This window comes from Rhinatrema bivittatum, chromosome 12 (assembly GCF_901001135.1).
Source record: "Rhinatrema bivittatum chromosome 12, aRhiBiv1.1, whole genome shotgun sequence".
NCBI lineage: Eukaryota > Metazoa > Chordata > Amphibia > Gymnophiona > Rhinatrematidae > Rhinatrema > Rhinatrema bivittatum.
Window position 1 is genome coordinate 62617788 of NC_042626.1, and position 26111 is coordinate 62643898.

The window sequence follows — 26111 nt, forward strand, 5'->3', positions numbered from 1 at the left end:
ATTAAGTTGACTCTCAGGTGCTGAAAATGCCAGAGATCAAAGCAGCAGATAAGGGGTGAAAGTAAAGTATGATGTCTCCAGCAAAAGTAGAATATGGGGCTGATAACGGAGGACCGTTCTACTAGCTCTTTAAATCTGAATGAGGCAAACATTTGAGACATCTGTCCTGTTATGCTCCAGTACAAAATTTGCACTAGATTTAGCATAGAAAATCTCCCAGTACGTTCAAGTGAGAAAACCGGGTCAAAATGTTGATATATTTTATCCCACAAAATGTGTCTGCTGCAAGCTAATGGGAACATCTGCTTCACAGCTGCCTTTAGCTTTATTTCCAAGAGATTTACTTCTGTAATTGCTATATAGACACAGGTCTGGAAGGGGGCTTACCAAAGGCGCTGTACCTAGTCAAGCCTCCGCTAATTCAGTTTTGCAACATTTGATGCAATATCTATTTAAAATTTAGCTACCAACCCCCCCAATCCTCTGCTACCACCGGCACAGACTTGCTTTCCCTTTGCTGACTGTGGCAACGTTGGTCGGCATGTGTGGAGGGGGGGGTGGTGCGTGTGGAGGCTTGGCGTTGGAATTGTCACTGAATGCGTCGATGACTGAGGAAGAGGGGAGTGGCAGCTTTTTGGTCTGCTTGGCTTTTTCATCCCCCGCTGAGATTCAGGGTGAGTCGGTGGGCTCCTCAGCTTTGAAGCTACCTGCCACTCCAAAATCTGAGCCCCCTGGGCTTTTCTCTGAATCTCGTCTTTTTCCAGTTAAACTGGCGGTAGTCACTTTAGATATAATCTGGGACTTGATGGTAGGTGTAGGTTGCTCCATGAAAGATTGCAACACTAAGATCTTTCTAGTAAAGTGGACGCAATGGGGAATAAGTATGACATTCAACTTTCTGAAATTCAAACCAAAATTTCTGCTACTGAGACTGCCATTGGGAATATTCAGAACTTGGTTACGGATTAAAATCTTTCTCGTAGACTTGAGAATCTGGAGAATTACATGTGGTATTTAAATTTATGTTTTTTGAACTGCCCTAAGGTGTGGGTGAGACCCTGAGGAAGTATTTCCTGGATAATCTTCACTTTGATCCTGAAAAGCTTCCTTCTATCAATAAGATGTACTTCATTTCTTCACCAAATAAAAGGAACCCTCAACAGTCTCAATCTGAAAGCCTACCTAATGTTTTTGAAAATTTGACCAATTTCCTGGAAGATTCTGCTGCTGAGATTATTGAGCGTTCCACACTACTTGTTTCCTTTATTTCCGAACAGGATGTGAGCAAGGTTATGAAAATATACTTCAAGAATATTTCTTCTTTCTTTCATGGACAAACAATCCGTTTTTTCCCTGATTGCTCGTTCTACACAAGAGAGACGAAAAGAATTTCTTGCTCTTAGGTCTCAGGCTATTTCTTTTGTTCCCAGATATCCGGGTAAATGTGTTATCAGATATCACAATGATTGTTTTGTGTTCTTTCTGCCTGAACAACTTAAATCCTCTATCAATTCCAGGAGTATTCTAGCTCCCCCTTTAGAGAATAATTAGGTTTAGAAGTTGATCCATTTCAAATTTATCTCTGCTGGAGTCATGTTAAGTCAGTTTCTTCATTTTTATTTTCCTTTGTTTCTCCTATTATGTTCCCTCCCCAGTTTCTCTTGTTTCTTTAGATGACTGGTTTACAATAATTTCATGCATATTTGTTTTTTCCCTAGCATTTATTCCCTTTGTGGATTGTATATCCTTTCGTCTTTTACCATAAGAATGGTGTATTCCTTCTCATATTTTTGAAATGAATAAATATAAAGGTAAAAAAAAAAAAGATTTAGCTACCAAATGGTTTTCTGCAGTGTTTTAGCATTTACTATGGCAACAAGCAATTAATTGTGGAGAGGCCATTGTTAATCATTCCATCTTTCTTTGATTGAGGTCAGTCCTTCAGTACTTCTGCAGTGGTTTGGTAGCCTTTGGAGAGAGGGAGAAAGAGAGCAAAGGAGCTTCTATTTCTCTGAAAGCATACCGGTAGCATTAGCTAAACTAGAATCGAGAAACCGCATAGGAGCCACTTTCTCTGGGATAGGAATTTGATGACAGGCACTACTGAGAACCAGGATTTTGCAATGTAGCAATGTCCTGATGGAACTTAACCAACATCAAAAGGAGTAAAGAGTAGAATGTCTACGAGATACAAGAAATCTTTGTGCTTGGTGTGCATATGTGGTTGAGACATAAAGAAGCACTTGAAGGATCACGTTATCATTTGTGAATGTGAATAGAAGACACTTTTCTTTATTTCAAAGACAACTAAGAAGGAAATTCTTAAGATTCGGAGGCAGCAGTCACCTTAGTCTGGACAAAGATGGGATCTGGTTCCTCAGCCCACACCCATAAAACCATCTATCTAGACGTGGGAGGAAAAGTTCAAAAGGTAAGTCTTTGACTTTTCCAGTGCTAAAACCAGAGACTGCAACTTTCAAACCAGTAAGCAGGTGCACTATGGTGTGTGTGCATTGGCACAGGCACAGTTATGCAGCCATTTTATAACATGTGAGTGTATGCACGCATGTTACAAAATAATCTGACTGCGCACACATGTGCACATAAATTCTGCTTCTACCATGTAAGTGGGGGAATTTTAAAAGCACACATCCATGCCATTGCCAACTTCCCCAGTTAACAGCTAGGACCTCCAGATCCCACTGGTTGAATAGCTTTCACTCCCCCCAGTTAACCCAGACCCTTAGAATCCCTTGGGTATGGGTAGTTTTTTTACTTTTTCAACTTGCATTTTGTCCCTAGCAGATGTAAGTTTATGCAGCAGGGAATCCTGGTGCACATCTCTTGGCTACACCCCAAAATGCCTATCTCCCACCCAGACCACGCCCAACTCCTTTGAAAACTTTTGATAGGGGCGTGCTGCTGGAATTATGCTCACAGATGGGCAGATTTAAAAATTCTATGGACGCACGAATCCGACTTGTGTGCATATCTCCCGATTTTGGCATGTCCTAAGTTTTTAAAATTCACCTTAAAGAGTATCTCTGTATCCTCTTGGGAGATTGAAAGTGCAGCGGAGAAAGTGGTGGTAGGGATTCAGAAGTGAGACCTATGCATAGGTCCAATACACTGAAAGACCTCCTAGACTTTGTAATATCCCCTAAAAGCACTGGCAGGTCTGCTTGGGCTTTGCCACATAACATGCATCTTTCCAATGACTGCTGACTTTCCAAGCTCAACAGCGTTAAAATAATCCATGACCTGGGCCAGCAGCTGAAGGAAGAAACAAACCAGAGGAATCATCTGTGTTGTGCCAGTCATTCTTTGGCACAACACAAGGCAGCAGTACTCCATTGCATTTTATACTGCTACAAGCCGTTAAGCCCGTTAAAACGGGCTACATTACATTTTGTTTTCAGTCCATTTTCTAACACAGCACCCTTCTACACTTTTTCTCCCTCTCTCCCCCTTCCCCTCGTTCACTCCTCCCCTTTCCTCCACTCAGTCTTACTCACCCTCTGTCTCCCACTGCCTTCTTCCCCTCACTCTCACCTCCCTCCCCTTCCCTCAGTCACTCCCCACCCTCTCTCAATCCCATCCCCTCCCCCTCAGCCCTCCTCCACTCCCTTTTTCTCTGCTCCACAACTTCTTACCCTTCCACTTACTCACATCCCTGTCTCTCACCTCTCCCTCATTCTCCCTCTCCCCCTTCCACTTACTCACATCCCTGTCTCTCACCTCTCCCTCATTCTCCCTCTCCCCCTTCCACTTACTCACATCCCTGTCTCTCACCTCTCCCTCATTCTCCCTCTCCCCTCACTCTTCCCCACCCCCTACCTCCCTCCCACACACTCACCCACTCCTCCCTCCCTCTCACGCAGTCCCTCCCTCCCAGTCCCTCCCCCTCACTCAATCCCTCCCTCCCTCCTTCCCACTCAGTCCCTCCCTCTCACTCAGTCACTCCCTCCCACTCCCTCTCTCCATCCCTCCCACTCCCTCCCTCCCTCTCTCTCTCTCTCCTCCCTCCCTCGCTACCCCGCCGCCCGCTGCCCCGCCCGCCCCACCCCGCTGCCGCCGCCACCACTGCCACCCGCCACCGCCATGTTTTTTTTTTCCTGACGCTGCCTAAGACCGACGTGCTCACCCGCACATGCGCAGTAGAGCTGCTCTCTACTGCGCATTTGCGGCACGTCTGTCAACCTTCATTTATTAGGTTGATGTTTTGCTCTTGGAAAATAGCTGGTTTTTTTATCATTGTGATGTTTTGAAATGGAAATAGCATGCAACCAGACTAAGACAGTAATGTCCTGCCCAGGGAGACTGGTTATCCTTAATACACTGTATATGCAGATTCCTGAATAAACATTCCGATAACCTTTGGGAAAAGTTTGATTTTGTGCACAAAAGGGTTAAGTGGATCCAATGCTGATTCTTGGGCTGGGACAAACTGTTTCTTTGTCCTTCTCTGGCTCCGAGGCACCAATAGACAATTGACCATAATGGACTGACTGTTGGATCCCCTTCATTCCAGCCAATTATAATACTCTGCTAAAATTGCTGTATTAAGAAGGTTTGGGTGAGTCTAAACACAAGTAAGATGGGAGAATTAGAATGTATAGCAGTAAATGATGACATAGACTTAATTGGCATCTCAGAGACATGGTGGAAGGAGATTAACCAAAGGGTCAGTGCTATACCGAGGTACAAATGATATCGCAATGACAGAAAGGAGCACCCGGGAGGCGGTGTGGTGCTTTATGTCCGGGATGGCATAGAGTCCAACAGGATAAACATCCTGCATGAGACTAAATGCAAAATTGAATCTTTATGGGTAGAAATCCCTTGTGTGTCGGGGAAGACTATAGTGATAGGGGTATACTACCATTCACCTGGTCAAGATGGTGAGACGGACAGTGAAATGCTAAGAGAAATTAGGGAAGCTAACCAAATTGGTAGTGTGGTAATAATGGGAGACTTCAATTACCCCAATATTGACTGGGTAAATGTATCATTGGGACATGCTAGAGAGATAAAGTTCCTGGATGGAATAAATGATAGCTTTATGGAGCAATTGGTTCAGGAACCGATGAGAGAGGGAGCAATTTTAGATCTAATTCTCAGTGGAGCACAGGATTTGGTGAGAGAGGTGTAATGGTGGTGGGGCCGCTTGGCAATAGTATGCAAATCCACGGCTCTCGTGCTAAACTTTCAAAAGGGAAACTTTGATAACATGAGAAAAATTAGTAGAAAAAAACTGAAAGGAGCAGCTACAAAAGTAAAAAGTGTGCAAGAGGCATGGTCATTGTTAAAAAAATACCATTCTAGAAGCACAGTCCAGATGTATTCCACACATTAAGAAAGTTGGAAAGAAGGCAAAACGATTACCGGCATGGTTAAAAGGGGAGGTGAAAGAAGCTATTTTAGCCAAAAGATTTTCACTCAAAAATTGGAAGAAGGATCCAACAGAAGAAAATAGGATAATGCATAAACGTTGGCATGTTAAATGTAAGACATTGATAAGGCTGGCCGGTGCCATCTTGTACTCCTACCACGTGACAGGGGCCGACCAATGGCACTAGTAGCCCCTGTGACATAGTGAGGGCAAAGGCTATCGGCGCCATTTTAATTACTGACAGCCGACGGCCCGAGTGTAGGAGGTGGCTCCCGGACCCCCGCTGGACCACCAGGGACTTTTGGCAAGTCTTGTGGGGGTCAGGAGGCTCCCCCAAGACTTGCCAAAAGTCCCTGGTGGTCCAATGTAAAGCATTCTATCATTCAAAGCTGATATATCTTTTTCACATTTCAACAATTTTATCCCTTGTTTGTGAGTAATTTCCATATTTGCATTAATCACAGCAAAGATCTATTCATTTCTACAATATTATTATCTAATTTAGAAATCACTTTCCATAAATCAGATAAAGTAACATTGTCTGGAGGAATATCCATGGCAATGCTACTAGAAAGAGTTGGGAGAGTCTCAACATTTAAAACTTTAAGTAAAGATTTCTCAATCCCTTGGCTTTCTGCTCAGGTTACCAAGCTTACTTCCAAGGGAGTTGTTCCTACCAGTTCTCTCGCCATTTCAGCAGATGGACTCTTACATGGCTGTGGTGGTAAAACAGGTCCTTCTCCAGGACTAAGCGATGCTAACGACGAGCTTCCCAAAGCGTCCTCTGTCAACCCTCTGTCTGACGACATGTTGATCCATTGGGCCAGTGCGCTGTTGTGGCACTGGAGATGACGTCAATGTCCTTGCTTTTCTCGTCTTCTCCATTCATGAAGAAGGGACTGGCAAAGACAAAGTACCTGGCCAATCACCCAAACTCACCCAGACTAAGCTGGACCAAGCCGCGCGCCCCTTCGGAGTGTGCGGCTTAGGCGTCGCACCGGATGCCGAACTTGAAAGCCGTGGCCTCGCCCCCTCTGACGTCGGCAAGTGCGTCCTTCTCTCCGCAGGTGGTATTTAAGGCCTCTCTCTCAGCAGGAAGTCCCATGGTTCTCACCACAGTTGGTAAACAGGTACAAGGCCTCTCTTTCAGTGGGTAGTCTCGGGGAGAGGGACCGACAGCCCTCTCCTTCTCCTGTTCTCTCCCTGATTTCTAGGCACGCTTCAGCAAGATTTAAAAGCCATGGCCACACCCCCTCTGACATCGGCAAGCGCGTCCTTCTCTCTGCAGGTGGTATTCAAGGCCTCTCTCTCAGCGGGAAGTCCCACAGTTCTCACCACAGTTGGTAAACAGGTGCAAGGCTTCTCTTTCAGCAGGTAGTCTCAGGGAGAGGGGCCGACAGCCCTCTCCTTCTCCTGTTCTCTCCCCCTAATTTGCCAAGTTCTCACTATCTTCTAAATTATATTGGAGAGGCTGTGGTGAGGAGGATTCCGAGGTTCCTATATGCATGTCTGGTAGTCCTGTGTTTTTGCTATAACCTTTTGAAGTAAATAGTAAATTCATTTACTATTTTTTTCTTTTACGTTTTCTGTTAAGTAACCTTTTTTTCAAGTTCCTACCTTATGCCTTTGTTAACAATTTTATTATAAATGTTCTCTGTATTTGACTATGGAAATATTTTTTCCTGCTTTTTCTGTTTTATGTAAACCGGTATGATTTGCATTTTAATGTAAGAATGTTGATATATAAAAATTATAAATAAATAAATAAATAAGTAAATTTGAACTTAGAATTTCTGATATCATGGCCCAGCGAGTCAAACATCTTGTGGATATGTGCCTCTTAGGGCTGTGGAAGGATGCCACCCTTAACACCTTTCAACATAAACTCTATACTCCTCTTGTTTATGCTGCCCACTATTCTGTAGTGATACATTGGACATCTATACCCTTGTTATCACATTGGCATACTCAGGTACATGAGATAGCTTTAATTAATTAATTAATTAATTAATTAATTAAAAAATTGACATACATACTGCAAGAGAAAATGGCTATGCATGACAAAATCTAAGGCAAATACTGAGAGTATGTGAGTGGTCTTGCTAATGTAAGTACAGAGGCTCAAAGTTAATATTCGGTGTTCCATGGATGTATGCCTTCTGACAAAGCAGACTTTGTTCTAGAATTTGTTTTTATACCTATGTTGATCTGCTCCATAACTGTGGTTGTGAATGTAACTGTATTATTTATTGGTAAAATAAATAGTAAAAAAAAAAAAAAAAGAAGAAAACTGAAGCTTTTTTCATTTTACCTTTTTGATAAAATCCAATGCACAAATTTCTGCACTGAAATATATAATTTTGAACTTGTCTGTATTCTCAGAAGAGCACTGTGCTATAGACCACCATTATTGAGAAGAACTTTGAAGATAAAACTTAAGTTCCAGAACTCTGCAAAGCCCTAAGGCAGACACATATGAAATTCTAGACAGCATCTAGAAAAATTTAGCTTAACACTCGAAAAGCTCACATTGCATAAATGATTCCAAGCTCCTCAGCACTGAAATTGTTCAAATCAAATGTTTTTCAAAATGTTTGGTTTGAAAAATGTTGGTGTTGAGGAACTTGGAAGCATTTTTGCATTATAAGCTAAAATTTAGCCTAGAAATTCATTATCCAACTATAATTTAAATAAGTAAGGGATGTTTTCATGCCCTTTCGGGTCAGGGGTGAATAACTTATCTAGTAACTTCTGATATATAGTCAAATTATTCGACAATGTCAAGAAGTGTTTGAGAGCAGGTCTAAAGTTCTTTGGCCTTGTAGCAGTTCCTGACATTAAGACTTCCCCAAATCATGGCTTAGAGGCCAATTTGTTACCAGAACTGTACACCCACTTGTAGCACTCTACTGTGTACATGCAGCATTCTGTGCTACATGCAGTGCCATGCAGGTGTGCACTAGTGCTGACACAGACTCTATACACCAAAAAAAAAAATTGGCAATCTGAAAATTTCAGTTTCTGTGCACTGCTCACTCACTAGTGCCCATACACTAAAAAAGAAAAATATTTCTAGCATTGCTGCAACTCTCTACACTGTCTCCCACTCCCACCCTCCCTGTCCCCTAGTGAAGATAAACTTCACAGCAGCGAGTATAACTGGCTACTTTCATAGGCACAGTTTGTGCAGAACAAAGATTAGAAACAGTTCCAGTGCCCAAAAAAAAAAGCTTTTTGGTTTTTTTTTAACTCTGTGAGAGCTTTCTCCTAGGATATTCTTCTCTGACCAAAAGCTATAGAGGAATACAGAGTTTCTTGCACATGCTCAGACTTCAGGATGAGAGTGGGTCAGCATCACTTGAGCCAGTTAGCAGTGATAGCATAGTTTAGAAAAATGCTTCACAGTGATTTACTGTGTGTATAGTTTCCTTGCCAATGTTCCCAGAGTCAGCTTTGATAAGGAAATTAGGTCACATATGACACACAGAGAAGGGCTGGTTGCTATAATTATTTGCACCTCTTGGCATACCCAGAGACTTCAAAGGGCCATAGAGATCAATGTCTAAAGAATGAATGGTATGAATAATATTTGTATCATCTGTGGGAACCCTCTAGACCCACAAATGAAATGAAAGGGGTCCCATTTGTTTTGGATTGGCCATTTGTTTCAACCAAATGCAAATCCATAAGGAATGGAGAATAAAATGGAGAATATAATGCCTCTGTATCGATCCATGGAGCAACCATTCCTTAAATATTTTATGCAATTCTGGTTATTCCATCTAAAAAATATATATATAGTAGAACTAGAAAAAATACAGAGAAGGATAGCAAACAATAAGGGGGACAGAACAGCTCCCTTATGAATAAAGGTTAAACAAGGCTCTTCAGCTTAGAGAAGAGGCGAATGAGAGGGGATGTAATAGTTTATAAAGTCATGAGTGGGGCGCAACAGGCATATACAGATCATTGTGGGGTCTGTTTTGGAAGACCTATGTGGAGAGGCTGAAGGATCTAAATATGTATACCCTGGAGGAGAAGAGGTGCAGGGGAGATATGATCCACACCTTCAGATACCTGAAAACTATTAATGATTCACAAACAAATCTTTTCCATTGGAAAAGAAACTTTAGGGCAGACAACTCAGAACCAATATCAGGAAATATTTCTTCAGAGAGGGTTATGGATCCTGGGAGAAGTGGTGAATTCAAACAGGTATGGGATAAATACTGTGACTCCCTAAAGCCTTGATGTTGTAAATGAAAAAAGGGGTTAGCCTATGTTAACTTTAGGTGTAACATTTCTGCATGTGAGTAACCTGCACAGAGCAGCAGTTACTCCCTTAACAGAACGCATGGGAGTAACCTGCATATAGTGGTAGTTACTAGAGATGTGCAAAGCTTGAACCTTTCAATTCGGGCTTCGTTTTCGGCCCGCCGCAGGAAATGTCGTATTTCCCGCGGTTCGGGCCTTTGAAACTCGGGGGACACGAATTTTGGATTAGTGCTTGCTAACTCCCTTTAGTGCGTGCTAACATTTTAACGTTAGTGCTCGTTAACTCGAAAACCGAATTTTCCTGAAATTTTGGGAAAATTTGGTTAGATTTTCAGGTTCCCAGAACCAGGATGAATTAGGCAATTTCGTTGAAATTTCCTAATTCGTCCTAAACAATTGCACATCCCTAGTAGTTACTACCATAAGCAACTTGCTGGGCAGACTGGGTTGACCATTTGGTCTTTATCTGCCATCATTACTATGCCATTTTACTATGGTTATTTTTCCTTTCAAATAATAGTAAGACTAGGGGACCCTCCATGAAAATAAAAAGTAGCAGAAATAGAAGAAAGTTTTTGTTTTTTTTCTTCAAGCATATTCAAGCTGAGGAATTTGTTGCTGGTTACCCACAGAGTAGAACCTGGAACGGATCTACTCTGTGGGTTCTATAAAGTACTTGTGACCCAGATTGCCCCCTGTCGGAGATAGGATACTGGGTATGATGGACCTGCAGTCTGACTCAGCATGGCACATTTTACTTTCATATGTACCCATTTTTCTTGGAGCTGGCCTTGCCTCCCCAAGTTTTTAGTAGCTTCTCCTATATCTATTAGATGTGTGTCTTGTAACCTAGCAGTATCTACCTTTCCTCTCGGTAGGTGGAATAGTAGAATTTTTCTTTTTATTAAAAATGCTCATATTTCCATGTGGCAATGTCCCACCACAGAACACGTACACCAGAAAGATACCCACTATTACCTCTACTATTTAGCATTTCTACAGTACTATACAAATAACCGCTATTAGTAATCGTGTTGTATTTATTCTGCTATGGAGCAGTATGTGTCATGGAGGCTTGCGGTGTGTGCTGCATGTGCTGTACCTGTTTTGTACCAGTGCAGTGTGTGGTGGGGCAATGTATGTGAAGGACATTTGCACTATTGTTGGCTGTTGTGTTGTGGGGCAGTAACTGTAGCTATTTATCTTCTACTAAAGTTCTCTTTGTGTTTTTGTAGGTGGTTTTCAGCCGGCAATGCAGTTCCTCTGAAATTAAGGAGCTACTTTGTTCCTCTGCAGGACTACAAAGGTACAGGAACACCATCCAAAGATAATGGTAACCACTGCCCATGCTGTTCTGCTTGTATATTCTTCCCTGGCTTCTGTATACAGTAGGGACAAGTGTTAACTGCAAACTTGGGATGATATTGTGTGTAAAGGTTATTGTGCTACTCAACCCTGCAAGAAAACATCCTACAACTCCATTTTAATGTAATGCTCAATAATGATACACAAACAAAGCTAAATCATGTTAAAATGTTTTCATCTGTCTCTATGATGAACCACATAGCACATCCTGTTAGCAGAAGTGCACAGCCCTGGTCCTTCAGGATCAGAGCTGGGTCTGGTGTCACCATATCCACAAAGAATGTTCATTGGACATATTTCAAGATGGATTTTTATTCCACTGTTTAAAATTTTATTTTATAATCTTGGGTGGAGGGGGTGGGGGGGATTGCTTTTTAATCCTGCCATATTTGGATATTTTTGTATGTGTATTCTCTTTTGTCTTTATCTGAGAAGGAAGGGGTCACATAGGGTCCCAGGGTTACTGTTCACAGCACCAGGGGACAGATTCTTCTGATGAGGGAAGGAGGATATGTCTCTAAGGTCCCAAGGTGATTAGGAGGGGTCTCTCCCCCCTCCTCCTCTTTTTGGGTATTTTATTACTATTGTAACCCCCATCTCCACATGAAGACTGAACACCTATGGGGCCATAAAAGAATTGTATCCTTTGGGGCCAAGGCTAACTCTGATCTCTCTTTCAGTCTCTTTGCTCCAAGGCTGGGTCTTTTACTGGTGGGGGGGAAATTGTCCTTCCCAGAGAACAAGCAGGATAGCTGTCCTCACATATGGGTGACATTGGATGGAGCCCGGCCTAGAATTTTGATTTCAAAGATTCTAGAGCTTTCAAACATGCCCTACTGAGCATGTGCAGCTGTAGTTATCACCCTGCCCCCTAGGCAGAGTCCCTCAATATCTTTTTCTATGGAGCCATGTGGTTGTGGGAGACTTGTGGTCATGGTATTTATCTTTGCTCAGTGAGAACTATCTTACTCTGATTTAACTAAACCTGGTTCTTCCCAGTTGAATGTAGGCCTGGGTAAAGACGTGTCAGGTGGGGTGCTTGATTTTGGAACTCCCCTAACTGGTTCTTCAGCAGGGGAAAGTAGCACAATAAGTACACCTTAGATACTTCCTGGGATGGATACTTCTACATTTTCATGGGTAGAGTTTTTCCAGGGATTGCAATCCTTCTTTGCTCTCTCCTCACAGTTTTTGTTAATTTTTCTAGAGCTGTGCCCCATGGTTAGATGTCTGAATGAGGAAATGGTGGAAGACATCGAGCATGCTAAACAATGGCTGCATGATGCATTTCCTCGTGGGGCTTCCTGTAATGGATTGGATTTCAAGAAAGAATGTATCAAAATGTCCTGCAGATTCTTTTGTCTTTTGAAAACAAATCTGGGCCAATTCATAAAAATTGGAATAGATGTTAAAGGTTGCCAATGCTTGATTATGATTGAACAGATTTCACTTGTGTCCTGAAAAAAGAAGCACGCAAGTCATAGTGTCTTCCGAGGTCACTGTTGGTGGTAAAAAGAGCCATTCTCGATGGGTATACCAAGGCTCGTTTATATGCTTTCTTTATTACATTGCGGGGGTAACCTTTTGATAAGAATCGGGCTGCTAGGGTCTGAGCTTGTTTAGAGTATTCGGATGTGATAGAACATAGATGTAGGCATGAGAATTGTCCTGTGATGTGGGTGGTCGAAATTCAGAAGTGTTGCAATCAGTTGGTTTATGGTAAATGGATGTAGAAAAGTGGTTATCTTGGAATGTGATCTACTGTTATTAACTAGTGTTTCTAACATGGAATGACAGTATATAAAACATCTAAATAAATAAATATCTAGAAAAGTTAACTGGTGGTAAGAGACAGAGTGGGAAAACCATAAATTGGTGTTGCATTGGTTAAGCCAATCAAGAAAAACATAATTTTGAATAATGGTGCCCGTCCAGATAAGAAAAATGTCATCTACAAAATGCCACCAAAGAAGTGTAAAGAGGCTAAAAAACTGTGATGGGTAAATAAATTCTGTTTCAAATCTTGAAACGTACAAAGAAGCTATATCTGGGGCCATAGTCATGCCCATGGTTGTGCCTTTAGTCTGCTGCTGATAAGTATTTTGAAAAATGAAATAGTTTCTAGTAAGTACCATAGTGGCAAGGCGAACAATAAAGTCAGTAGGGCTTAGTGTAGGCCAGGGTCATGTGTCTAAATGAGCTTCAATAACTGAGAGGGCCTGTGTCTGAGGTATATTAGTATATACAGCCTCAATGTCTAGGGAGACTAGTAAAAAATAGCCGATAATGGGATAGTGTCAATTTGCTCTAGACATGTAATGAAATGTGCAGAGTCCTGTATATAGGATGGACAAGTGGGCACAAATGGTTGATGGAATGTATCTGTAAAGATGAATTGGTGTTCTAAAAGAGAGCCTATAACAGAGACAATCTGTCGGCCGGGTGGTCTAGTTAGATGTTTATGAATTTTGGGAATTTTATAGAAAGTAGGTGTTGCTGGGTGTGAGGTCAGGAGGAAGTGTGCTTCCCGATCTCTATAGAAATGGTGATCAATGCCTTCCTGTACGATTGATGTAATGAGGGTTTGCAATTCAATCATAGGATCCTGGGTTAGTGGTTTGTAAAACATAGTATCTGATAACTGGCGATTGCCACCCCCTTTATCAGTTGGCTTAATTACTATTGAAGGGTCATCTACTAAGGACTTGAGCGTTGCCCATTCTGGGCCTGATTACTGTGATGGCGACGAGGGATGGGAGAAAGGAGGGAAACATCGATTTCCAGTTTTTCAAATGCAGTAATTATAAGGTCTGGGAGACCTAGCAAAACCCAAGTGAACTTTAGGATGACCATCGATGTGTCCGAGGTTGCTGGATAAATGTGAAAAAAAATTTTGATTTTAATAGTTCGAAAGAATCTTTGTAAATTGACATGAATATTAAAGAAGTAAATTGGACAAATTCCAAATTCCAGAGTTTAATTGTGCATTGAGTGAAAAAGAACTTTCTCCGATTTGTTTTAAATGTGCCACATGCTAACTTCATGGAGTGCCCCCTAGTCTTTCTATTATCTGAAAGAGTAATTAACTGATTCACATTAACCCATTCTAGACCTCTCATGATTTTAAACACCTCTATCATATCCCCCCTCATCCATCTCTTCTCCAAGCTGAAAAGTCCTAACCTCTTTAGTCTTTCCTCATAGGGGAGCTGTTCCATTCCCCTTATCATTTTGGTCACCCTTCTCTGTACCTTCTCCATCGCAACTATATCTTTTTTGAGATGCGGCGACCAGAATTGTACACAGTATTCAAGGTGTGGTCTCACCATGGAGCGATACAGAGGCATTATGACATTTTCTGTTTTATTCACCATTCCCTTTCTAATAATTCCCAACATTCTGTTTGCTTTTTTGACTGCCCCAGCACACTGAACCAATGATTTCAATGTGTTATCCACTATGATGCCTAGATCTCTTTCTTGGTTGGTAGCTCCTAAAATGGAACCTAACATTGTGTAACTATAGCATGGGTTATTTTTCCCTATATGCATCACCTTGCACTTATTCACATTAAATTAGTGCCAGGGGTCGTTGTGACATTGTGTCTGTGAACGAGTAACCCGTTGCGGATGTGGTTCTGTATATTATATATGTAGGGGTTTATTTAGAGGCATATCGTATTTGAAGAGTACAGCTTTGACAATTGCTCAATCACATTCTACATACGCAGCTGATTATATACTTTTTCATTTTTCATTACACACATACTTAGACAATCAATACATTATTCTTTGATTACCGATTTCCTTTCATCATATTCTCATGACATTATCACCTCATACAGCCAGTCATGGATGGGATTTATTCTTTCATCCAAAGTTGTACTGATTAGTAATTAGTATGATGTAAGCTATAATACGCCCCTTTCCTCCATCTTATCCACCATTTTAGATCCAAGGACAAGATGTGCTTTTGTCCTCCATCTTAAATGGAGCATCATGTGATGTTTTTCACTCTTTCAACTGGAAAATATGTTTATCTCCTATGAAATGGGGAGAAATTGCAGTTTTATTTATGATCTAATACTCTAGATGCAGGCTTAAAATCATTCTTAATTTCAGACAGTTATGGCTTAATCATTTATTTCTTAATCAGATCATAAGACTTAAGATATATGGAAAAACAAATTGCCTAGCTCTGCTTTCTGTTCCACTCTCTGAAGAACTGACCTAATAATGAAGACCCTAAGACAACAGATGGTCTTTTCTATTCTAATTCCAGCTTCCTCATCTGTTTCATACCTTCAGGTGTGATGGGACACGAGCGAGGAAGGTGCCATCACACGCTCTTGGATTTCTTTTTTGGCAGTGTGCAGCTGCCAACTCTAACAGATGTTTGGTCCCTGCTGTGCCATGGGATTCTACCCACGTGCGCGGTGATGGGGTGCATATATACGCCACTATCCACAAGATGAGGTACTGCTGCCTGAGTACTGGTCATTGTGCTTTTAAAAGCAGAGGGCTCCATTTGCCTTCTAGTACAGCTGTGTGTGTGTTTCCCTCATGATGACACAACAGATTATGTACCGCTGCCACAAAACTGACCTTAGACTGAGTTCCTGGTTGAACCACTAGGGACAGGATACCAGGAGGGTAGTGTTGGAAATCTTTCCCTCCCTCAGAAGAGGGGTATGTCTTTTGAAACCTCCCCTCTGGGGCTCTGTCCCTTATGGGACCATCGCCAAGCTGAAGCCTCAATTCTTTTGAATTGGTGCACTTCCTTGCAGGCCAGGACTTGCATACGTTGGACGGGATAGCAGCAGTGGTTGTTGGACTATTCTTGCTGGTCTATGGATTACTGTGGTGGCCTACCCCATTTGACGGTGTGGGTCAGCTGTGGCTGATTTGGTCACTTATGAAGCTCAACAATCAGCAACAGTAAGCCACTTTCCCCTGGAGAGTAGGAATGTTTTTTGGGATCATGAGGTCCTGATTCCCGATGCTTTTGGTCCCTTTGGAAAGGGAAGATATGACTCAGTTTCCAGAGGTGACCCTTAAGGGTTCCTCCTTAGATGCTGGGTTGTCCATCACTACAAGAGGTGGCCCTCATTCTTCATTTCCTGAAAAAGGGATTCCATTACCTCTGACTGGCAGTCAAACTCTGTTCCCCGCAGCATCTGAGAGCAATTCAGATGGCGCTCTTTCCTAGGTCATCCTATGTAACAGCAGGTCTATTTTGCGAGGGAGTTATTCCGGATTCAGTCTCCACATGTATCCAGGGTCTCCCCTTCTGAGCAGCTCTCCTGTGAAGATTAGGGGTTTCTACCATGCGGGAATCACGTTTTTGATACCTGGTGAGCACAATATTCTTACATGCAGGACCCTACCTTAGTGAAGAGGGTTCTAGTGCATTTGGATCCCAGTTGGCAGGTATACCTTTTAACCTCTCACTACATCCATGGCTGTTTGAATTAGGAGATGAGGGACTCTGCAAAAGAGGTGCTACACTTCTGTTGCATTGGTTTGTGAGCTATACTTCCCCCTTTTAGGAATAGCCTTGTCTATGGACATTATTGGACCACATGATTCCTTAGGGACAGTATATGTAATTATGGTCTTGGATATTGATACCTAGGCCAAACCGACCCTGCCCTGGTACCTTTTGGATTGCCAGGTTGGTAAAGAAATTCTGTTACTACAGGGGTTTGCACTTGCAGCATCCCTGCTTTCTGTCTCTTGCTAGATTTCTTCCCCAGGAGGTTCTCTCTCAGTTTTGGCTGTTCCTATAATGCTGAGAGGTCTCCCTCGGGGGTAACTCTCTACTGGAATCAGCAGTGAGCTGTTTGGTTGGGGTTAAAAAAAAATACAGCCTAGTGGTATTTTTCTTATCCCTTCAACTCCAGGGTCTGCCTCCTTGTGTTTTTCACATCCTCAGATTTCCAGTTGGAATTGGGTGGGGGGGGGGGAGAAAGTTAGGGCATTCATGGTATATTTTAGGTATATCGCCAAGAATCAGTACACCACCTTTCCCCTATTTTTTCACCAAGATCTGGACAGTGTTGCCTTTTAGCTTTTCAGATTTCACTGTATTGACAAAGTGCCTCCCTGATCACCGAAGCTAGCCTGTAGACAGGATGGACAGGGTGAGCGTGAATGAGCTTCAGACCTAGCTTAGTTCCCTACTCAGCAGTTTTTGGGCTAGCGATCTCATTTCTGGGATTCTTTCATCACCTGGCACTCTTGAAGTTTGTCCGGTGGTCAGATCTGTCAGTTACTTTGGCAGGTAAGGTCTGCCACAGACCTGGCCACTGTTACAGTTTATTCTTCCAAGTATTGCTTGGGTTTTTTCTGTGCAATGTGCCTATCAACCAAACATTGGGCACGCTTCTGCAAATGCATTCTGTCCTTCAGATACTAGTGGCCCACAGTTTCTTCCTGGAGGGATTCCTGGCCCCAATTGGTTTTTCGGTTGGCTTGTGACACCAAAGGAAACTATTTGGTCTTCATCCAAGAGCTCTTTTCTTGGTTGATTCTTTAGGCCTTTTCCTGTATCCAGGTGGATCTAGACCTACTTTGCTTGTCAGAGTTCTCAGATTCAAAAGTCTGACAGTAATAGTCCTGTGAGGCAAAATATGATTCTTGCTGGACTTCACATCAATGGCACAAGTTGTTAACAAAGAGAAATGATGACTAAACATCAGCCTCTTCTACCTGAAGAGTTACCAGTGCAGAAAAGTACAAGGAGAGAAGTTAAATCAAGGAGACGCCATCTGGATCTCCAATAATATGGGAGCAGAATACAGGGCAGGGTGTTCGGGACGATGTTGGACTGTAAGGTAGGATTTTTGCTTTGCTAGAATGGGACCCCTGACCTAGGAATCCCGGTTAAGCTGCTGGGAGAACTTTGAATACACAATTTACAGCACTATGGGAAGCTCAACCAGTTTGTTGAAATAAAAGGAGACCTACCCACAATGAACAGTGCCAGTGCAAAAATGTCCAGTTGTCCCAGGCAGTGATGTCATCATGCCATCTCTTTATCTCTCTCCCCCAAATCGCACTCTCCTCATCTTCACAGGTCCCGTCTACGATCTCGCCAGTCCCTGCCTTGCACCACACCACTCCTTTATTTTAAACATGGCACTCTCACATCCTCCAGCACCCCGCCCACATCTGGCACCCTAGGTGGCCACTTAGTCTGCCTAATTCTTCCTGCCGGCTCTGACAGTGAAGCATACTCTAACTGTTGAAGAGTCAGCTGTAACTACACAAGTATTTAAAGATGGACTTTGTTTTGACTTTAATCAGTAAATTACTATTTAACACCCAGTTCCTGGTCCTGCCTGATTTGTTACAGCAGCTCCCTTCAGGATGTTGCCACAGCTACGTCACACACACACAGGATCACACTTCATTGACTGGGCCATCAATGAGTCTCCCCCCAGGGATCAAACATCAAGCCTGGGAAGGAATCAGCTACCCAGAGCAGCCCCGAAGGTTATAAATAAGATTGTGTGTCCTTAGGAGTAAACACCTCAGGTAAGGGTTACACTTTATCGAGCTGGAGCCAACCACTAAGGAATGCTATAGCACATGCTCCATTTATACACACTCTACCCAAGCCTTTGACTAGGTCTATCAAGGGAAGATCCCAAAGGGGTCTCTATTTATGGGTTTTTAAATTATTTTTTTCTATATTACTTATTGAAATTTTGTCTCTTTATATTCTTATTTTGGTTTATGTCATTTATTTACCCTGCTCAGTTTAGAGAGCATAGTTGTCTAAGATGTGATGGACTATAAAATGGAATAACTGTTTGCATACATTTTGGTCTGAGAACCAGGACAAGTTGCTTGGTTTGGTTACCAGGGTTGTGCACCTCTTCCTTACTGTATTTCCCATAAAAACATCTCCTATACATACAGCAGAAGGCACAAGAAGTCCTCCGTATGATATATATACTAAATACTGCATAGTGTTCCCTGCTCCCATTCCATGTACACTGTACAATGTAACACCTCGCTACTGCACGCATCTCTTCTATGCACATGGTGTGGGGGTAACATTCCTCCTAAATTATGTGGCAAATGCACGTGGAAGTTACACACGTCTGCTTTCCAATATCCCACCAAATTTACATACACACACACACACACGCACTCATTTGAATTTTAAAAGATATGTACATAAGTGCAAACCCTCCAGCTCCACTCCAAGAACCCCCTACACTCAGTCCGGTAAACGTCCATGCATACATGATGTACACATGTAAGTTTACCTGCATCGAGGAGGGCAGTTTTCTAACGGGCTATATCTAAGCATAAAGCACCTGCAGCAGTCCTTTTTGAAAACCTTCCTTCTGATGATGCCAGTGCCATGGTGCCAATGTTACCTATCACCTACAGTTCAAATACTGCTGAGAGGTTCAATATAAAGAAAAATGTAAGCCCATTCAGAGATCTAATTAGCAGCTGTGGCTGAGAGGTATTGCACGATTGCTTTCAGCATTTTGCCTTTTTTTTTTTTTTACATTTATTTATTTTATTTAGATTTATATTCCACTTTTCACACTTTTTTCAGTGCTTCAAAGTGGATTACTGTGTGCTGAGGATGTGGCACTATAAGCTTTCATTTGCATTCCATTTTGAGGTTCCCCCCCCAAGGTGTTCACCTGTTTCCCCCTCTCATCCAGCCATCACAGTAGCAGTCCTTCCTGAAGATCCTTTTCCTCTGGAATGCAGTATCTTTGCGCCCTGATTCTAGCCAGTATCAACACGTCATAGGCTGACTATGAGTGCTGCCTCCACAGTTCCCCCAGCCTCAACTTGCCCTGGGAGCAGAAGCCCGTTTCGGGATTTGAACCTCTGAGTTATCTCTATTTGGCAAACCTTCATATAGCTTTGTGTTCCCCCTTCTCCACTGCACCTGGATCTCGCTCTGCCATTGTCTCTAATGTTTTTCAAAACTTAGTGCTACATATTCAGTGGTGTGATGTTACTTAACCAGTTAATTTTAGTTAAGATGTTCAGTGGTGAATATACCTTGTCAAGTTTAGTTATCAGAGTAAAGGTAACCCGGATAACTTTAGACCCACTCTCCACTATGACAGATTTATCTGCAAAAACTCAGCCGGGTGGTGCTGAATATCTGCGCTATCTGAATAAGTTTAAGCCCACCCCTTTGTTGCCTTTTGTAAATTTGGGTAATGACTTACCTGGCTAAAACTTACCCATTTGGCGGGCTGGGTAATTCAAAACTATGGGTTTATAAGTCTGAATGTATGGGAGAAACGCCGTCTGGCTTGCTGATGCAGTTCACTTTTGTACTACAAAAAATTATTAAAAACTGATTGAATTTCTCTAAATAAATAATTATCTTCAAATAATAATTAATAGTTAGAAAAATTAATAAAAATTAAAAAAGATGTAAAACTAAAAATTCAAATTCAAATATAAGTGAGCACTTTAAGGTAAGAATTACTTCCCTCTTTTTTTCGCTAAGTCTGAATGTAGCCAGACAAACCTCTTTAAATATAAACCTCTCTATAATAAATCTGACACTTCAATGTACATCAATGACAAAAACATTAATGACTTATCAAAAGTCAGCATTCTGGTTCAAAGGATCCTTGAGTGCTGGCAGTCTGGCGTGGCCCTTGCCAAAAAATGGAAAAAGAAATTTAGGGGAAAGACTAGGAAGCCGCTATATTTTAATATTTATTTGTATGTATATTTTCTTGTTTTTTTATTTATAGTTCATATAAACCTCTTAAAGCAAACATTATATTAAGCAGTGTACATGATAACAGAGATCATTTTAAAAACAAACTAAGACATAAAACATAAAAAGTTATAAAAGGGGCAAATAATTTATTTATTTTTTACATTTTTGGAAAGTGCCATGTCAGTAAAATGAAGTTAGCAGCAGTGATCATACTCATTCCTACAGGATCCTGGCATGTTTCCCCAGTGCATCCTATGGTGAGATCTCCCTGAAAGAGTTGGGATTATGTATTCTGCTCTCTGTGTTGTTCTGCGGCTGATGACTCAAATTCCTGGCTCTGACGTATGCCAGGATTTGAATATTAGAAAACTAAAATACACATTGTGTTTCCCTTCTTGATTTTTCCATCTTTTTATCTTTTCCTTTTAAAAGCCTTTTATTGGGGATGGGAGGGGATCATAGTGAGGAAAGGCTTTTTTTGTTTGGTTTTTTAAGGAGGACATGCAGCCGTGTTTCGCATTCACAGCTACCCACCATACATGTAACAAGTATGTGTGATGGACCAATGAAACCAACCTTCATAATTTTTCTATACAGGTAATGAAACGTTACTAGAGGCAAAAACTGACATTTTTTCTTACCTACAGAAGTGAATTTTCAAACCACAGATAAAACTTGTGAAAATGGGGTTAAAATGTATTACTCTAAATTTCCTGACAATTATTGGGGAAATAATGTCATATACTTGTAATGTTAGTATTTTTTTTTTTAAGATAAATTGACTGTAAAAAGATTATATTTAATTCTATAATGGCATAGATCAAATTGCTGGATCTGTGTGCAAGATTTATTTTATTTTATTTATTTATTTGTGTTTTTCTATACCGGCATTCACGGAAGTTCGTATCATGTCGGTTTACATAAAACAAGGGGTGAGCAATACATTATAACGTACATAGCTAAAACGTAAGAGTATACATTACAAAAGTATAACAAGTGCATAGAAGAAAAAGTTACAATAAAACAGGGGTTATTCTAACTGAAAGATAACATTCTATTTGCCATAATAAGGTCTTCTAACAGTCTCGTTAGCTGAATGTCCCAATATCTTATTTACATCTGCTTCTTGTTGACAGGTACACATCAATAATGCTGCTGGACCAGGATGGAGCCATCATCTCCATAGATGCTAGAATGCCAACAAACCTATGCAGGTAGAGTTATGGTTTACTGTAGGATACCAAATGTCAAATTCTGTCAATGTAGCCAGACAAGCTATTTTCATCCACCATCCCCTTCTCAAAAAGCATTAATTGTAGATTTGGATGCTACAATGTCTCTGATCCATGTATATGCCTACTGCAGGATTTGGTGTTATATTTCCAATCAGTTTTTTATAGCAATGTTTACCAAATATGGCTGTGTGCCCCCGTGGCAGCTTCTATCACACAAGGCCCCCATGACCACCTGGGGTGGGGAAACACTTGCTTTTCAACTATCGTAAAGTTTTACTCGACACTTGGACTCTTCTGCTGTTACAATCCAGTCTCCTTGAGTCACCACACTAGCGTTCAGCTTGATGTTCCAAAAAAATAGTCTCTACTGATGATGATGAGGAGGAGCAGGTAAACACAAATTCAGAAAACTAGCTCTCAAAAAATTAAACTCAGTTTCCCAAACAGTCAGATCACAGGGGTAGTGACCCCTTCTTTCGTGGGAACCCTCCAGTACCTGTTATGAAAGCAGATACTTTCTCTCTTCACTCAACTCTCATCTCTTAGATGAGCTTCTAGTAAAAGAAAAAAACCCCCACTCCTCCATGTATAGAACTCTCCCAGGTTTCTTCTCTGTCCAGAAGGGGAGTTTCTTTCCCTTCAAGAACTCCCTCATTGCAAACCACACTTCTCAGGTAACAATTTTCTCACATCTCTTCTGGGACAAATGAGGTTTTCTTCTTAACCTCTGAGTAAGATCTAAGCAACTCTCTCTTTGGCCCCAGCACCTTCCCTGGTTCCAGACTGTTACTCTTTTTCAGAAATCTTCTTTTGGCAGAATCTTCTTTTCCTGGCCTTCTTTGCAGAGGGACTCGGGCCCAATGGGACCAGTTTGTCAAGAAATGGCTACCTCTTTCAGATTTCAAGTCCTCAGGTTCCTTACATCACTCCCTGCTCCTGGTCCTATCCCCGTGGAAGGAGAAGCCCACTCAAGATCCTCCACAAGGAAAGAGACCTCCTAGTTCAGCCCTGTTCTCAGGTGGGCGCCTCCCCTCTGACTGCATCACATGGATCTGCAGCCCTTTTATTCAGACTCACATCCTGTCCCTTTGGGGAGTGATATACCTTCCTAAACCTTGACGCTATTCATGGAAATCACATTAGGGGCAAGGTCTGCTTGAGACCCCTGACATGCTGTGTCCACTGCTACCATATTTTTTAAGGAGCAGAACTGGACATCCTGTTATACTGAATAATAGAATAAGCTCAATAAGTAACAGATCCAAACGCAGTGTCAACATCTAATTGCCAATAACCATGCCAGTGGAAGATATAATATAGGAAATGCCGTACTGCTTCAGATCAATGCTTCAGAGAGCAGAGCTTTATGTCTCTGACACTGGCCAGTCCAAGTTTCTTGAAGGAAGTACCCAAGATATTTCTTTTTTGGCAAGATCCATTGCAGTCTGTTCACTCCCAGCAGCAAGAGATGACATTCCTCAAGCCCTCCTGACTAATTGTCATTTATGGACCTGTTCTACCTTGTCCAAGCCTTTTTTTTTTTTTTAACCCAGCTTTGCTATTGGCCTTGACCACATCCTCCAACAAATTACCCACCTTAATTGCACATTGACTGAAAAAGAACTTTCTTAAATTTGCTTTAAATTTTATAACATGTGCGCATGTGTTAAAATCGCTCATTCATGTGTGCATGCTGGGTAGCACGCACATATAGATGCTGATATCAGGCTGCACGTGCAAGCAACACAGCCAGACCTTCAACACAGGGGAAAGCACTACAATGCGTGTGTGTATTTTTAAAAAATCTACCCCTTTATGTGTAATGTAGAGACCCCTGGTGTCCACTAGGTGGCCTTTCATCCCTGCCCTTAGATAGACTGCAGTGAGGGAGAAGGCATTCCATAAGCACCTCCTCCAGAGGATGTCTGAGATGGTTGTATCCCTGCCTAGAAAGGGAGGGGGGGGGGGGGTGATCAGCATGCACTGTGGTCATTTTGGTTTGGATTTTGCAGAGTGAGGAGCAGTTAGTCATCTCTGATTTGAGTGATGGCCTTGCCAGCCTAGCTGGCCTAGCTAATGTTTTGGGGAGCAAGATTTATCACGCATTATAGCCTTATAGTGGCTTAGTAACTCTAGGCTTTCGATGGTAAACCCTCTGGGGATAGAGAAATATCTAGAATAACTGAATGTAATCCATTTTGAAGTGTCTGAAAAAGTAGAATATAAATCAAATAAATAAAACAGCTGAGTTTTGTAGACAAAGCAAACTGTAGGACTTCTCAAATCCTAAAGTTATCACAGAAATTCCTTAATCTTGGACATGCATTAGTGTAAAATCTGCAGGTGCTTTCTACCCATTTTTCAAGGCTTTATACTATTTTTCAAAGGGAAAGAATATGCATACTTCACTTGGGAAAATTATCCCACCAAACGTTCCCCTCACATTTACACCTGCTAATAGGTGTGCATAGCTTTTTCAGGGAAGATTATGCACATAACTTTTGAAAGTACAAAAAGTGTGCTCCTAATTCCAGACCCTGCCCACAAGAACGCCTCTTCAAAGTGTGGAGTAAAAATACGCACGTACAAGTATGAACTTTAATCCAAATATTAGGTGGGCAATTTGTAAAAGCCATTTCCTTAGGTAAAGCAGTGTTGTATCCACAGAAAATGACACTGAAAATTATCCTCCCTGTGAACAGCCATTTTTTCTAACTAATTTATGCAGATACATTAAGTACCCAAATACCCAAAATGCCTTCAGCTTTTAGATTATCCCTGTCCCACCCACCCCCCACCCTTCCAGGACTCCTGAACTGAGCTTCGTTCCTATCTGCAGGCAGCCACCTCCTGGCGTGTCATGCAAACACAAAAAACTCAGCACAAATAGGTCAGGTTACGTAAGAGGACTGCAGAAAAATAAATTAAAATAGTATGATAACGTGAAACAGATACATTCAAAATGTATTAATTAGACCAAAAAGAAATTCAATATAGTTTTACTGAACTGAGTTTCCTATAGTTGACTATCTTTAGACGAGTTACCTTCAACTAAATTGCCTTGTTGAAAACCATGGCTGGACCATCATCTCCAGGAATATTTGGAGCTGAGAACAAGATCTGGTTTGTTGTTCATTTTCATTTTCCCCAGGGTTGTTTACAGGTGAAACTCCAGGGGACTGCTGCAGTTCCTGGAGAGTCCAGAGCAATCCTGGAGGACTGATGACTCGAATGTCCCTACAAAAGCTGACTTCCCATTACACGTCCTCTGTCACTGGCCCCTTTTCTCTAGGCCTATCTCCCCAAACTCCCTCCATGCCTGGGACCACTCTATTCCTCCACATTCCCACTTGTCTCTTCCTCCTCTGCTCATCCCTCCCTCTCTCAGGCTAAAGTCACGCAGTGCTATCTGGTGCCATGGAAAAAGTCACGCACCGTGGTCACCGCCCTGTGCACGCGCGCACTATAATCTCTTTTCTGCACAAGTTGTTATATTGTGAGAATGTATCAACAATGTTTAACTTCTGCATTTAGACAGTATAGGAAAATATTTAAATATTTCCCTCTTTTCAGCTGTCCTTACAGGATCATCGCTCTGCCTGCTGCCCGGATCTCAGGTAACCTCTTTTACATTTCCCTAGTTTGGCTTCTTGGGCTTAAAGTCAAGCATCTAGGGGCCAATATTCTCCTTGGCTAGCCAGCTACATCTCATGGGATGAGAATGTCACCCCATAGACCACAAACTCTAGCCACTTAGTGTCACCAGGCAGCTAAATTTAGCTGCTCAAAAAGTGGGCAGTCCAAGAGTTGTTCCCTGGATCAGGGAAGGTTTTAGCAATCTATATTCAAAGGTATAAAAGGGATGCCTAAATCTAGGTGGCCACTTTGTGTCTAAAAATGAGCCTATCCTAGGACATCGAGAGCTGGCTGGAAATCAGCCCTCTGCAGATCTCTATAACTGTGCATGAAGGCTGTAACCTCCGGAGAGGTCGTTTCCAGGCCACACTGATCAGCTCTGCTCACTGGGCTCTCTGTAGCTTCTCAGATTCATTCAAAATTTCAGGAACAGCCATTGAAGGCTATGGAGCTGTTCTTTGCATTGTGACAGCAGCTCTCCTTGT

The 26111-nt window shown here is 41.9% G+C and overlaps 1 protein-coding gene across 1 annotated transcript in view; it reads left to right on the top strand.

Moving 5' to 3' along the window:
• The first annotated feature begins 604 nt into the window (after positions 1-604).
• PDE9A (phosphodiesterase 9A) overlaps positions 605-26111 on the top strand; it is a 128029-nt gene continuing 102522 nt past the window's right edge. Inside the window, exons 1-5 of the mRNA XM_029572245.1 lie at positions 605-674; positions 1045-1280; positions 6035-6214; positions 10903-10973; positions 21892-21969. Coding sequence (XP_029428105.1) covers positions 605-674; positions 1045-1280; positions 6035-6214; positions 10903-10973; positions 21892-21969 — 635 coding nt within the window. The remainder of the gene's footprint in view (positions 675-1044; positions 1281-6034; positions 6215-10902; positions 10974-21891; positions 21970-26111) is intronic.